The sequence below is a fragment of the Zootoca vivipara genome, chromosome 7, assembly GCF_965207765.1.
Source record: "Zootoca vivipara chromosome 7, rZooViv2.hap1.1, whole genome shotgun sequence".
Taxonomy (NCBI): domain Eukaryota; kingdom Metazoa; phylum Chordata; class Lepidosauria; order Squamata; family Lacertidae; genus Zootoca; species Zootoca vivipara.
In genome coordinates this window covers 16,703,058-16,718,083 of record NC_142590.1, presented here as the reverse complement: position 1 = coordinate 16,718,083, position 15,026 = coordinate 16,703,058, and the positions used below count along the sequence as shown (strand labels likewise).

The following is a 15,026-nucleotide window of genomic DNA, read 5'->3' as shown; positions in this document are numbered from 1 at the left end:
AAAAGACAGGAGTTTTTATTCCGGAATTAAATAATCCGGAATAAAGATTTGTCCTTTCGCAAACCTATGTACACCAGTAAAGCATCGAATGCACTTTAGAGGGCGGGGTAACCCACGCTACGTGGTCATCTGTGTCCACGCTAAGTAAACACACTCGTTATGGAAACAAATATTCATCTGCTCCGAAACCTCAGCGCAAACCCCATTTCCTCGAAGATAAACTACCTTCTGCCACTGTTCGGACTCAATAACTACAGTACCGTTCTTTCCTTCAAATCAAATCCCGACCTAAGCGACTGTCAGCTTTTAAACCAATGAAAAGTGGAGCAGGCCGAGGCAAAGAAAAAAACCCGCCCCGCCTCACTCACCTTCTCATTGGCCAATGCGAAAGATGCGGGCGGTGGCGGTTGAAAGATTACACCGTTTAAACGGGAGGAAAGGCCATTTCGGTACAGCGCATGCGCTTGCGGGTGGCAGTTTTTCCCACCCACCCCTTTCCCGTCACGCAACCAAGCAGGCAAAGGCATGATGGGATTTGGTTGGGGCGGGGTGAAGGAGAGCTCGATGATGCGATGCTATTGGCTGGGACGGTTCCTAGCGTAGCGTGTTTGTGTGTGAGAGTGCGCGCGCGTGGGGTGGCGGCGCCCTTCCCTTTTGGGGCGCTGCTGCTTTGGGATACCGAGCTTCTCGGCGGCTCCCCTTAGTGCCTTACCCTCGAAGGGGCCGGGAGGTATTGGACGGGGCGAGCTCCGAGCTCGAGGAGGCCTGGCGAGCTGCCCCGGGTGGCGGAAGCTTTGCTGAGGGAAGAGTGGAAGTCGCCCGCCGTCTTTCGGGGGCTCACCCGAGCGCGGTAACGTGGAGGGGGCTGCTAATGGCCGGGGGGGGGAGGACATGACAAGAGCGGGGTAGGGACCTTTGTGGGGAAGGGCGAGGAATCCACCGCCTGAGACCCGCGCGGCGGCGGTGAGGAGAAAACACGACGGAGCAGCTACGGTGCTTGCTTGTAAGAAAAATACCGAGAGTCGGGGTTTTTCTTTTTTTTCTTTTTAAGGGGAGCCATTTTGAGGAAATCCTTACGGGGTCAGGCATCGATCCGCGTGAAGCCCTTGGCTGAAAGCGGAGCTTCTTATCGATATACAGTATATATATATGTATACAGTATATATTATAATCAGCGCCAGGTGTGAGGGAGCTCTCCAGCAAGCTGACCACACGTACATCCGTGGAGATGTCTCTAGGGCTAGGAGTAGGAACACCAGATACGGAAAAGCAGCGAAACGAGGTTCCCTCGTGTGTGGGAGAAAACCTGGGGGTTTCTGCCATCAGTTTAGGTATTTAGCTGTAGGCCCTCTTTCTTCTCAGGTTCTGCCATCCCTCTGTATTGGATGCCACTTGAGTTGCCTTCTTGAAGCTCCCTATTCATCTTTGCTTAAAGTTGCATACAAAAATCCCAGTCTCTCTATGGTATTTTGGGCATAAAGAGGGCCTACTACTCCAACACCTGAACAAGAATAATTGGGCAGTGTGCCTTCTTTGGACGCACTATCCTTCAAATTGTTTCATTGCAGGAATGGAGTGTTATAGGTGGTTGTCATTTTCCCTAAATGAAGTTGCTTGTGCCTGTGTGTAAAAAAAAGGATTAAATACTCTGCGACTATTTCAACAAGTGTGTTCTTATTTATATTGTATTGTTCAGTACTGGATTAAGTATTATTTTCAATGCTTGAATTCAATTTATATGGGTAGCATTTCATCCAAGCATACAAAAGTAATTGTAGGTGAACCACAGGGAGCTGAACTGACTTGCCATCTGTTCAAGAACTATAAGTAAAAAGCAGGTGTGCACATTGCTAGTCAATGTGCCAATTATTGGACCTCATCCATATTTTGAATTTTACTGGCATCTCCATAATAACCACTTGAGCCCTCTGAAAAGTTGCTTCTGAAGGGGGTAGGAATCTCCTTTAGAAATGCTCTCTGCTCTTTGACAAAGCTCTTCAGATCCAGGGTTTAAACAAGTTTATTTTTACATATGTTTATATCATCTCAACCTAAATGGCCTCGGTCCAGTATACCTGAAGGAGCGTCTCCACCCCCATCGTTCTGCCCGGACACTGAGGTCCAGCTCCGAGGGCCTTTTCTGGTGGTTTCCTCACTATGAGAAGCCAAGTTACAGGGAACCAGGCAGAGGGCCTTCTCGGTAGGGGCACCCACCCTGTGGAATGCCCTCCCACTAGAGGTCAAAGAGAACAACAATTACCAGACCTTTAGAAGGCATCTCAAGGCAGCCCTGTTTAGGGAAGCTTTTAATGTTTGATGGATTTCTGTATTTTAGTGTTTTGTTGGAAGCCGCCCAGAATGGCTGGGGGAACCCGGCCAGATGGGCGGGGTATAAATAATATATTATTATTATTATTATTATTATTATTGCTTACAGGAATAGCTTATTAGGAGATGGACTGTTAGCACATCATAATTCATGAAAATATTCTATTGGTTTCTTGTTTTAATTTTTTTAGGCTGCCTTTCAGGATGAAGTCCTGTCTAGGAGGCTACAAATATTAAATAATAAAATATTTTCAGTAACATAACCTCGTTTAAAAAAATACAAATTGCAAATATCAGAAATGACCATTTGAACCAGAACAAAAATTAACACTGATCAGTAAGGTTAATAATAAACCAATAAGCATGTTCAAAAAGATCATCTAGTCAAAAGTCATACAAAATAAGTAAGACTTTAGTCCTCTTGGAGACCAGAATGGGGCTAACTGTAAATCCCTTGGGAGGAAGTTTCACAGAATAGATTAATTGGGGTTGCCTTGCGAACTTTTTTGGGACGGGGCACATTTGGAATTTTGAGAAGATGCCACTGGTGCCAGCCACAAAATGGATGCTATGAGGCCATGGCATAATACAAAATGGCTGGCATATAAAAAAACCCAGAAAAAGACAGGACCGCTAATCATGCTGAGAAACACTTTCTCCAACATTCTCTGTTCAGAATGGATGGGAAGACAGTTGTGCAGTCCTGGCATCCAATGAAATATGGGCATGTTTCAGGGTGTGTTTAGGAGAGGCTCAGCCAGTGTACCTGAGCATGAAGAGCAAACATTTTTTTTGTGCTTTTTGTGGATTTTTGAGTGGATATTTACAGATACCTTTTGTGGGCACCATAGGAGATACTGGAAGGTGTGATGATGCCTTTGGGCATCATGTAGGATACCTACTGCAGGGCCATGACAGAGAAAGCCCTAGTGCCTGTCAGTAATGGATCTTAATAGTAGTCAGTTGATCTTTGGACACAATCAGGTTCAAGTGGGGGTAATCAATCCTTCAAGTAGCCCAACTTAAAGTGGCTGTCAAAATGAGCATTTTAAAATGTATTGTTTAACTTCTGTTTGCTTACTACCTACTAAACAGGTTTTCATTGAATATTATAAAATGGGGTTATGTACTAAGGCAGAGCTTTCTAAACACTGTGTCATGACATGTTAGTGTGCCGTGTGCGAACACTTCCCGCGCTCCTCCTGGGGAAGGAAAGGGGTTAGTTTAACATCTAGTATGCTAGTAAAACTGAATTACTGTGTCGCTGAATGATGCATGTCTAAAAAGTGTGTCACCAACATGAAAAGTTTGGAAAGCTGTGTACAGTACTAAGGAATACAGTATGTGACTTTAGGAACAAACTTCCCACAGTCTATGGCACAGCTTTGCTGAGAGTCCAGTCTAACTAAATACTGCTGCAAAAAACTAAAAATGTTGAGTGGTAGCTGAAGCAGAGATAGAAAAGTTTTTTTCACTTTTTATGGGAAAAAAGATTTTTAAAAAATAAATATATATGTAGCTGTTTGGGAGTGTTAAAAACAAACAAACCTGTGTTGCAAGCCAAGCTTTAAATCTTCTAATTGAAATCTAAATGGGAGTCATATTGACAGTATGTATTACATTAGATTAAAATTTAGTTATTAAACGTTTATTAATATTTTTAAATGGTTTTGCTAGAGCTAGTCTTCATTACTCCTACTTGTATATCATAATGTGCCAAGTGTTTTATAGCCTTTGGTCACAATCCAACACACTGTTGACCATTCCTAAGCCTACTGAATGTAGTTGCCTTAGGTATGCTTAGCTCCATCTTTGTGCATGGTCTTTTTCTTGCTTGTCCTCACCATTCTTGGAGGGCAATTAAGGGGGTTGTTCCATTTTATAATAATGGAACTGATGCCGAGAAATAGCTTTTTGCTGTCAAGCTACATGTGAATCTGGCTGAATAAGAATAAAACACATCCTGAATATCATTGTTTATGTTACGGTAGCCCATGTGTTCCTGTTAGTTTTTCAATGTTGGCATTTTTAAAACGTTGGCATTATTATTCTATATATCCACGGTAAAGCTGGAGGGAACTTTAAATACGTGATGGCAACACCTCCTGGTGTAATTTCAATACACTAAACAATAATGCCTCTGTGTTACAAGTTTGCTGTGGAGAAGCAGGACTAATTGAGAGATGCTGCATGTTCCTTTGGATGCTCTTTGTTTGAAAGTTCCAGCCTTGAATTTCTGGTTGAATTGACTTCATTGAATGATCCCTGTGTTGTGCTGTTGATGTTGTCTCCCTAGTTCAAATAGGCTCCGGGGACATTGCTCATTAATGTGCTAATTTAGAATTAATTCCATGCTAGTCTAGGGCCCGATTAGGCATTATGTCAATTGCATGAATGCAATTAATGTGCATATTTTTAATATATAAATAACTGAAGGAGAGGTGGTAAGCAGCAATTGGACCACAGGGGTGGCAGTGAGTAGTTTACTAAAGTTTCAAACTGCACCAGCTGATAATGACACTTTGAACACAACAAAATGTTAGTGTGTTGTAGCTTTCAATGGTGCCAGACTAGCAGCTATGTCAGCTTTGAGGATTTTCCATACCACTATCCCCACCCAGCATTCTATGGATAGTGGGCATATTCAGCCCTTATGCAACTGTGTTTTTTTTTATATTTCTCCCATTTAGAGGCTTCTCTTTTAGCAAAGCTTGTACATCTGCAAACTTTGAGCTTTACCTGAGTCTGCTGATCGCTCCCTCTTGTGCAGGGGTTTTGGCTTCAAGAAGATTCATTATTGGACCACTGTTAGTTTATTCAAATTGGTCCCCACACAACAAGATGTTGCCATGCATCCCTGATTGTGTGTGTTTCCTGAGCTTGTTCCTTTGAAGAAGCAAAAGTTAGCATCGTATGTGGGTGCTATGCTTTTAGTTATAGTGCTTTTTAGCTTAGTGCTTAGGAGGTCTTATTGAACAATTTGGGATGGGACCTGGGAGCTCTTGGGAGGGGGATAATCCCAAATCAAGTGGGGGGTCCACCTAATTTTGGAAGATTTCCCCATTATGCACGAGCCCACCATATCTCAAAAGGGACCCTAAGGCGTTAAGGGTGCAGAACCCCTTATGGTATCCTGCTTGGATATATAACTGGTCAGTGATCAGCTTCTGTAATTGAAGCTTAAGGAGGTAGACAGGATGCTTGAAAGCACGTGTGGTCTTCTCTGTGGCAGGAGGAGTTATCATTGAATCAGAATGGTAGAGTTGGAAGTGAACCCTGAGGGTCATCCAGTCTGACCCCCTGCAATGAAGGAATCTCAACTATATGATACATGATGACAGATGGTCACCCAACCTCTGCTTAAAGCAGCATTGACTGAACAAGTCCAAGAAGTATTGCATGCTTCTGAGAGGAGGCAGTCCGGGTTGACTTGAAGGTGATGGCTGTGTTACTACTCTTTAAGAAAGCCACACTGTACCATGAGAATTGTAACTTGTCTTGTTCAAGAAGGGGATATTTGCATCTGAACAAGATGTCACAGTTTTAACTGTCAAAATTCAAGGCCATGTGCTGTTACTCTGTTGCAAGCCTGTTTAGTAAGCAGCTGCTTGGTGACATGTCTGAAAGATTGGGGGTGGGGGGTCAGAGAAGATGAGTCTGGATCAGGTAGATTCCGTTTGATTGGTGTGGCAAATGACAGTCTCTGATTGGCTGGAGGTTCTAGTCAGTGAAGAAAGGGCGGTTAACTGTCACTGTGGAGAAATAACATCATTTGAAAAAATCAGTTGATGGAGGTTTGAAGTAAAGGCCAGCAGAGAAAGGTGGCGTTGGATAGAGGTGAAGTTGGATAGCCGAAGCTTGAATATTATGTTGTTCCTTCTTGGTGTGATAACTATATTTTGCTGGTGAAGATCAGAAGAAGTGAGCTGGTGTTGGGCAAAAAATGTTTCTTACTGAAAAGTTTCCATAAGTTTTTGAAAGCAGCTAAACCAGGCATCCCCAAACTTCGGCCCTCCAGATGTTTTGGACTACAATTCCCATCTTCCCCGACCACTGGTCCTGTTAGCTAGGGATCATGGGAGTTGTAGGCCAAAACATCTGGAGGGCCGCAGTTTGGGGATGCCTGAGTTAAACTGTCCAAGCAGTCAGAAGTACAGCTGGGGCTTTGGTGCCAGAGGCAGATTGTACCCAGTAGCTGAAGTGGGTTGTAAAATATTTTTTCTGGAGGTAAAATCCTATTGGAGGCTACTATCAGCAATACAGTAATGTCTCTTGAGTCCTTAGAAATTTATAAAGTACATGAAAGACTCCAAAATTTCCTTTTACAAAATTTCTCTTTAATAATTTTAGTTAATGGTTCATTCTTTCTTCCGTGTTGGTGCCAGTCTCATGCTTAAGCCTATTATATCCACAATGAGGTTTTAAAAGCATTCTAAGAGAATGGGTCGCAGAGGAAAGGGATCACATTGAAGATCTCTGAGTTATTGTTGCAGGGAGTTCCATAGACACTGAAAGATACAAATTAAAGAAGCACAAATATCTAAACTTGTGTTAATAAAAAGTGGGAAATCCTTTCCTATATGGTTTTATTTCTGCTTTTGAATATTGCTGTTCTCAGTGGCGGATAGTAAGCTCATTATGATCCAGTCAATGTTTAAATTCCAGATAAAGTTATAAAAATCTGAAATACTGGAGATGGCTGTTCACAACATAATCTAGCATCTGGCTTAGATGCTGATGTACTGTAACATTCAGCCTACTTCCATAGACGAAAATTTGGAAATGCCACTAATAAAGTACATTTAAATCTCACTTCATTGGAAATAGCTCCTTACTGAGCATACAGGAATTTAAAATACTGTATTTTGCCTGGGTTGTGTACAAAATGTGAAGCATGTTGATCTTCAGTAGTGATTTTATGAGGTATTTAATTTTGCTTATAATGGGATTGCATAGTCACCTGTCATCTCTGATTACTAAATGTTGCAGTTTCAATTTTGACATTTGAACAGGTAGTTTGGTTTTGAGAAGCACTCTACAGTTTATTGGCTTCAAATATTTTGAATAATTTTGAAAATCTATTTTGGTTAAATTAGAGATTTGTGATTTGAGGGCTAGAACTTTCAAGTGAGCATGATTGTTCACACGTTCTTGGTTGTTTTAACAACTCTGGTATTAAAATGAACCTAGGCAATTTTTTGGAGTTTGCTCCCAGTTTTCTAGCTATAGTACTATTATATAGGGTTATGCTAGAGGAAACATGGAATACTTGCTGGGAAAGTAAATTGGTATCTTAATGCTGACTTGTACTTACCGTACATTTTGTGGTGGAGTGAGACTACCAATATTATATCCACTTGCATAGATGCTTTGAATATATTTTTTGTAATATGTTTATAATGCACATTTGTACTTGTTTTTAGTACAATTTGTACTTGTTCCATGAGCTTGAGCAGGACTTTAGACTTATTTTTCTTCAACAGCAGTCCCCAGTGCTATGCAACAAACTTCCTTTGAAACTGAGTGGCATTTCAAAAACATTTTGTTACTTGGCATGGGAATTAGCCATTGAAAGAGGGTCAAATAAAAAAATTCACTGGGCTAACACAAACTAGTTTCCTGGACCTAGCCTTCTGAGAGCTAAAACATTGATTGTATTGTAACATTTTCTTCTTCCAACTGTTTGAATGTAACTGAATGCAACAACTCCAACTAGATCAGCTTATTGTTTAGTGGTTTTTAGACTTTGTTGTTACATGGATCACTTGAAAATTGCTGGGGATTTCAGTGTATCACCTACTAAACTTATTTTTTCAACAAATCAAAGCACACACAACTCATATTTTAATATTTTTTGTGATTGTCAAAACCAACACTGTGGGTGGTATTTAAGTTTTATTCAGAATAAACCTGTTGAAGTTGATGAATGTGACTAAGTTAGGACCATTAATTACAATGGGCCCGCTCTGAGTACAAATTAGTTGAATACCACTATTTATTAAGAAAATCCTGTCAAAGCCACAAATAAAGGCACTTTTAACTGGTAAATTCTGAGGAAATATTTTGAAAATAATTAGCCTCAAGCTAAAGCCTTGTTTAGTAATTGACCCCGATCAATATTACCTCTATTTCTGTCAAGGGAAAAATAATAAAGTAGAGGACCAACTAGAATCTCTCAACTGTTTCACAATCTTTCTTCATAAACTATTTGACAACCTTTGCTGTATAGTTCAAAAACTAGTAATTAGCATCATGCCCACATGCTTGCTCCTATCTCATACATCAGGTTTGGAAATTGTATTGTGGTTTAAACCACAATGTCTGAAATATTTAATCCTGGACTCACAGCTGTGATACGAAACTGGAATGTAATGGGAAAGATTAGTCTAAACAGACCACAATATAAGCACTAGTGTCAGTGAGAGTGTAGCATGACACTTATTCCTGGCTTAATATATGCTGCCAAAATGATGAGCTCTTCTCTGTCACCAGTCAGAATTATATTTGTTTATTCTACTAGTAGCAGAATTGTTCTTCTGTTGATTTCTGAACCACTTTTTTTTTTATACTGTGCATGCTTCTCCATTGCATGATGCACAAATATGAAAATCACCTGGGAAATGCTAAAGAGTTCTGTGTTTGTTGAACTCTAGCTGTAAGATCAGCACTAGCAGCAGGAACACCTGGGAGTCTGGAGAGGAACATAACATTGCTACTCCAGCACTTCCTTTCTGCTGCTACCAGCCTCATCTGGAGGACAAATGAGGAAGCCAACTGTGAACCATCTGGCTTAGTTAGAAGATCCTTCTCCCTCAGAACAGTTTTAAGCCTGGTTACTACGATTTAGAACTAGCAGCATCAATTAGATTTTATCGCCCTGTTGGATTTTGTTTCATTTTATTTCACATCTGACTGGCATGGTTCATCTGTAAAGAAAAGGATTATCTTGAAAATAAGCAAAACAATCAGCAAGTTTCCTAATAAGTGAAATAACCATAATGTGATTTAAATACATTTTGAGTCAGTTGTAAACTCAGTTGTAGGCTGCTTTTCAGGGTAACATGTCAAGCTGAATCTAAACCTGCATCCTTGAAATTAAATATAATTGAAATTGGTGGGTTTTTTTTTCAGAATAAGCATGTCTAGAATTCAACTAGAATTGAAACTGTGTCACAAGTAAAGCAAATGATAAAACGGTATCTGTACTGTATTTGGCATCTTGAACTAGAACTGAAGTATGGACCAAGAAATTCTCTTAAATGATTACTTATATTTAGTTATGAAGAAAAAGGGCATGTGTGCATAGTTGTGTGTGCTATTCACAATGAGCGGTTTATGTATTTTTGAAAACAAAATATAAGATGAAAATTGACCTATAAAACACACACACCCTATTTGCATTATTTGTTTATGATTGCTCAGCAGAGTTACACTTCTTTTTTCCTTGGCTGTGGATTGTTGTGATGATAAAAACATAGTTTGAAACAATAGCATATTTTGTTCCCTTTGCAGAAATACAACAGATTGAGCCACAAATACAGCCCATCATCTTATTTCTGAACATTTAAGTGGTATCTGACAAGGAGCTTCTTTTTTGTTACTAAAGAAGACTACTGCAACAAGAACATACAATTTATTAACTCCAATTTGTTAATACACTAACTGGGACTTTGTCGTAAAGCACTTCCTCATAACCTACTGGCTGTCCTGCATGCAACGTACTAGCTATTGTCTTTCCTACTCATCATGCAACTCAGTGGAAGAAAATATTTTGTTAAACATGTGTGAAGGTCATTCATTTCATGTTCGTTACAGGTAAGCATGCTTACTAATTTTTTTAATATATACTTTTAGAAGGTTAGCAAAACAAGGCTTGCAAGTAAATTGCACATTACTTTTTCAAAAGACTTAATAAACCCTTTTTTAGCACAGTGGTGGGGAACTTCTTTGGCTCTGTTGGTCAGATCTTTATCTGGTCCCACTTCCAAGGACCAACTTAGATAGTGGGTGGGATAACCTGTCTGACAGTGATTTGGTGTCAGAGGATTGACAGGTAGGTTGTCCCTGCCAACTTGTCAAATCCCTTGTGCACTGGTTTCCAAACACCTTACAGCCAGCTGTTTGGTGGGACCCACAACACAAGGGACTCAGCCAACTATGTGTTCAGAAATTTGGGTAGCTTCTGAGCATGGGACAACCAAAGTGTTTTCTCCAGTGGTTTCCACCCACAACAGCAATGTCTGTTGCACACTCAGATAGAAAATACTTGGCAATATTTTTATTGAGAAGAGCTTTCTGTGAATCTTGGGTTGCATTCAGACCAAGTTAGTTAGGTTATCACTAACTCAATTGACTTCAGGGGGACTCGAGTACAACTAACTTGGTCAGGATCCAACCCCTACAGTTTTTAATATCTGTAATTTAATATTTTCCTTCTTGAATGAAAGATAATACGGTACATGAATCTGTTCTAAACAACAGTAGCGTTCCCTGGAACATATATTTGTTGGTGCTTCCCACAACTTGTCTGTGTACATATAGCAAATAGGTATTCAGGCGAGAGTCACTCATTTGCTTTTTTTTTTTTTTTGCTCCTTATTTCTTTGCTATGTAGTGTCTACTGTGACAGTTCTCTTAGAGAGAGAAAGTCAAGAAAGCTGCTATAGAAGTGGGTTGTGTTCCCTTTAAATAGAAAACAGTGAGGTTTTTTGGTGATGGTCAGTCTCAGTGCTAAAGGGGCAAGTGTGGGAAATAACCATGCAGTAATAGCAGCAGAAATGAAGAAAGATTGCTGGCCAAGCAAGTAATTATCCTTCTTTATGATATGAACAGAATTGTTTTAGAAAGACCAATTGTATGCATCTGATTCTGTACCTCACCACATGAACCACTGGATCAAATGCTTAGAAAAGGATCAGTTATTTGCAAGCCCTGTTAAAAGCAAATGAAATCTGCCTTTAATAATGAGCACATAGATCTGCTTTACTTTGTCAGAAAAGTCTGCTAAATGAATGAGGAAATATCACATAGGGATCTCAGTGTGCTATTTGGTGAGCTCAACTAGGCAGTCTTTATTCACTACACTATGTGCACAAAGCCTTACGTATTCTATTTCTATTCCTTTCTTGATTGAGACTAATGCTGGCAAAATACCGTACTCTAGTCCTGTAAAATTAAGTTTCTGGATTTTGTATCACTACATGTCTCCTTTCCTTCTAGATGTAAATGACCCATTTGCATTTTACTTGTGTATTACTTTTTTTATTCTCCATACAGAAAATGAAAAACAGATATACGGTAGCTCCTTTAGCAACAAGCAGTATACCAATCAGAAACTCTGAACTCTGATTAAATGTAGGTTTAACTGCTTGTGATGAAAAGCAAGTGTCTAAAGACAAGTCCAAAGATAGAAGTTTCTTTTTACTAAGTTCAGCAAAAATATGTATATGTTTATCAAAAGCTTTTGCACCTCTACATGTGGGAAGATGCAAACATTATCTCTTGGACATCATGACAGTGCAGGGATAGAAAGTGCAAAGCATTCTCATATACTTCTATTGCATCTTAAACAGCAACTATGGCCCAGCTTATTGGTAGCTTAATACAGTATAGAGGTGGACAGAAAGTTGAACGCTATCTTCTAGTACAGCGTTTCTCAACCGCTGTTCCGCGGCACACTAGTGTGCCGCGAGACGCTGGCTGGTGTGCGGCGACGTGCGGCGACGAGAAGGGCGATTTTGCAGCTGCAAACTCCACCTCCCTGGGCGTCCTATTTCTTCGCCCCTTCTAGTTTCCACAGACCAATCAGCTTTTATTATTTCCATTTTCCCCATGCCTCACGTGACAGGATCATCCCAGAATCCTTTAGCCAAGATGGCAGCCCCCAGCAGCTAATAGTGCCGCACGTGTGTCTCTTTTTTGGAAAATCGAGCGGACTTCAAGTAGCTACTTTTAAAATATTCAATCTCCATCATTCAAAAGGTAGTTTGTTGCTAATTCACGGAGGCATGAAGACCAAATCATCCTCTCACAAGTCCGAGAACACGCACAGGGTAAGATACAGGACGGCGGGGTCGGGTAGGGTGGATCAGAAACCCGGATCTTTTAAGAACTCGGCAGCGCTGACCCGCCAGAAAGCAATATTTGGCAAGTGTTTCTTACAGTCATAATTATAATATAGGGCGGCACAGAGTTAATTTTTTTAACTTTTTTAATGGTGGTGTGCCTCGTGATTTTTTTCACGGAACAAGTGTGCCGTGGCCCAAAAAAGGTTGGGAAACACTGTTCTAGTAGATCTCTGGGTGTTTCCCAGTTGATCAGCAGGGATTTCTCCTGATTATTATCAACAGCAACACTAAAATGACACACACAAACCAATTACCCTATTGAAATTAACAAAGCTGGAGCAGCTGAGGTTATCAAGAATGGGGTTTTCTTTAGAAGAACTGTGAGCTCAGCTCTGGTCTCAGAAATAAATCCCTGCGGTCAGGATTCCTTAGTTCTAAATACATGCTTCTGCACATGGCTCTGGTTGGCTCTTGGAGATTATGTAAAAAATGAAGTATATCCTGCAAGCCTGACGTTTGCTCATCCCTGACTTAAGATGCATGCATGGTAGTGGTCAGGAAACAAAGATACTTGCTAGCATTCACATTCTTTCCCACAGTTGCTTAAAATAATTTAGGATTAAATTATTACTCAGAAGTACCAGCTCCCTGCATTTAAAAGAATGAAGGAAAAAAACATTTTATAAGAATTTAGAAGCTTAACAAAGAAAAGATGGAGAAATTCTAAAAGGAATGGAGGCAAAATTAGACAATGTGTTGTGATTTATGAGACCAAAATCGAAAATTGTATTTGAGAAACATTTTGTTCAAAGAAGAATGATTCTGTTGATTATATGTAAAACCAAAAACATTAAGATTAAGCAGCAATATGTTGGAAATATTTATACAGAATCTAAAAAATTGTCATGTGGTAAGCCAGGACATTATTTATCTTGAAATGTACAAACCAGCAGAGTTATCTTTTTTCCAGTCAGCATACTTAACAATATATCCTTTTATTGAGTACTGGAAGAGATAGTGAAAACATGAAACTCCTTTTCTTGTGACTATTTGATTAATTCCTAAAAATATATACCGTATATTGCCCCCACTTGATTTTTTTTTGCATAATGAGCATTTTTTACACATTTCATAAGGTTTTAAAACCAGGCATAGTGGAGTTGTAAAGCGTTTTGCTCAGCTGCTAATGCTGTTCCTGTAATTAAAAGCAAGTTGTATCTCACCTCAGTTAAGGCCCAGCTTTTCTGTCCAATGAGATATCTGTAAATAGCTTTTCTTCCCAAAGCTGCTTTGATCTCCAGTATGGCATACCAAAAAATTGCCTTTGCACAATTGAACTGGAGTTATTTGCTGTTATCCCTTTGTAACAGTAAACACTTCATCTCTGCATCCTTGCAAGCTCTGCTCTTGAATCATAAAAATACTTCCAGTATTGTGTCCATCTATCCTTAAGCCATTTTATGCATAATATAATTTTCATAAAATTCTGCTTCATTTAACTGTGCTTTAAAATCTTTATTAAAAATCAAAATCTACCCATTACTTAAAATGAAAGTTCAGGAAAGGATAACCATAAATTTATCATGCTAAATGATAGGAAAACCTCTACATGTTGATGAGCACTATAATTTCTAAATGTCAAGTTAATTGAATGTGACATTCAACATGAAGTGCCCGGAGAGAACCTCTTTGGAGGGGGTAGGATTAGGTAAGATTACCCAATAGCATGTCTTAATTCTTTTGTTGTGGTGGTGTTACATACTGTTGTAGTCAATTTTGTTTTTATTCAAGTTATGGTGGCTAGACATCGTTGTAACAAAATGAAAGAAATTGGCTTTTAGTTCTGTTTAAGATATTTTGGCAAGTTTCCAAATCTATGGTATGGCTGGCCGACATGAGACACTAGACTTACGAATGAAATATAAGATTTATTCTGTACGATTCCTGACTAATAGGCGTACACTATTTTTTTTAACAAAAGCTAAGAATGTCTATCATATCCTTGTGTTTAGGCTGCGGAGTGTCAAAGGCTAAGAGGTACAGTATACTTTTGGTAGTTTCTTATTACATATAGTCTGTGGTGCATTAATTCTGCAGTTGTTTTGACTAGAAATTTTAAAAGGTCCTGTTGCATGATATTGAAGAAATATACAATGTCGGGGGTTGTGTTGCCAGTTGACAACCTATATAGCGTTTGGATGGTATTTAAAATAATTGCACAATTTATTAATGCAGTCAGGTGCTGTACCATACTAACTGCTTATGTGACTTCATGCTCCAGTTTCTCTAGTATGGGTAAAATGCTGCATATCACTTTTTAAATGCTTTTTGTGTGTTCTGTGTATTTCTGTAGTCCTAACTGCTGGACTATATGCTTCATAATGTTAATAGTCTTCTTGTAGTAGTTATGAATATATGGGCAGAATTCAACTAATTTGTTCCTCATGATATTTTGGGTAGTAAACTAACTCGCTGTTTGCTAGAGGATAGTTTTGTTATGTGGATATACAGCTGGTTGGAATGATATACTCAAAGAGTGCCTATCAATAATTCCTCACCAATCTGGCTTCAAGTGGGGTGCAAAAAGTCCTTGTTTTAGGCCTGGAATTCTTCAGACTTTTATGTGTGACT

General features: G+C 39.5%; 1 protein-coding gene across 10 annotated transcripts in view; it reads left to right on the top strand.

Annotated features, from left to right (window-relative positions):
• Positions 1-596: 596 nt before the first annotated feature.
• GPSM2 (G protein signaling modulator 2) overlaps positions 597-15,026 on the top strand; it is a 34,954-nt gene continuing 20,524 nt past the window's right edge. For 2 of the 10 annotated variants that reach the window (XM_088673759.1, XM_035123215.3), the window contains exons 1-3: positions 597-850; positions 9,841-10,143; positions 14,408-14,432. In XM_088673759.1, the coding sequence (XP_088529885.1) occupies positions 10,131-10,143; positions 14,408-14,432 (38 nt within the window). In that variant the 5' untranslated portion in view covers positions 597-850; positions 9,841-10,130. Of the gene's footprint in view, positions 1,004-9,840; positions 10,144-14,407; positions 14,433-15,026 lie in introns of all 10 variants that reach the window. The other 8 variants (XM_088673760.1, XM_088673758.1, XM_035123218.3 and 5 more) reach the window with 4 other exon arrangements.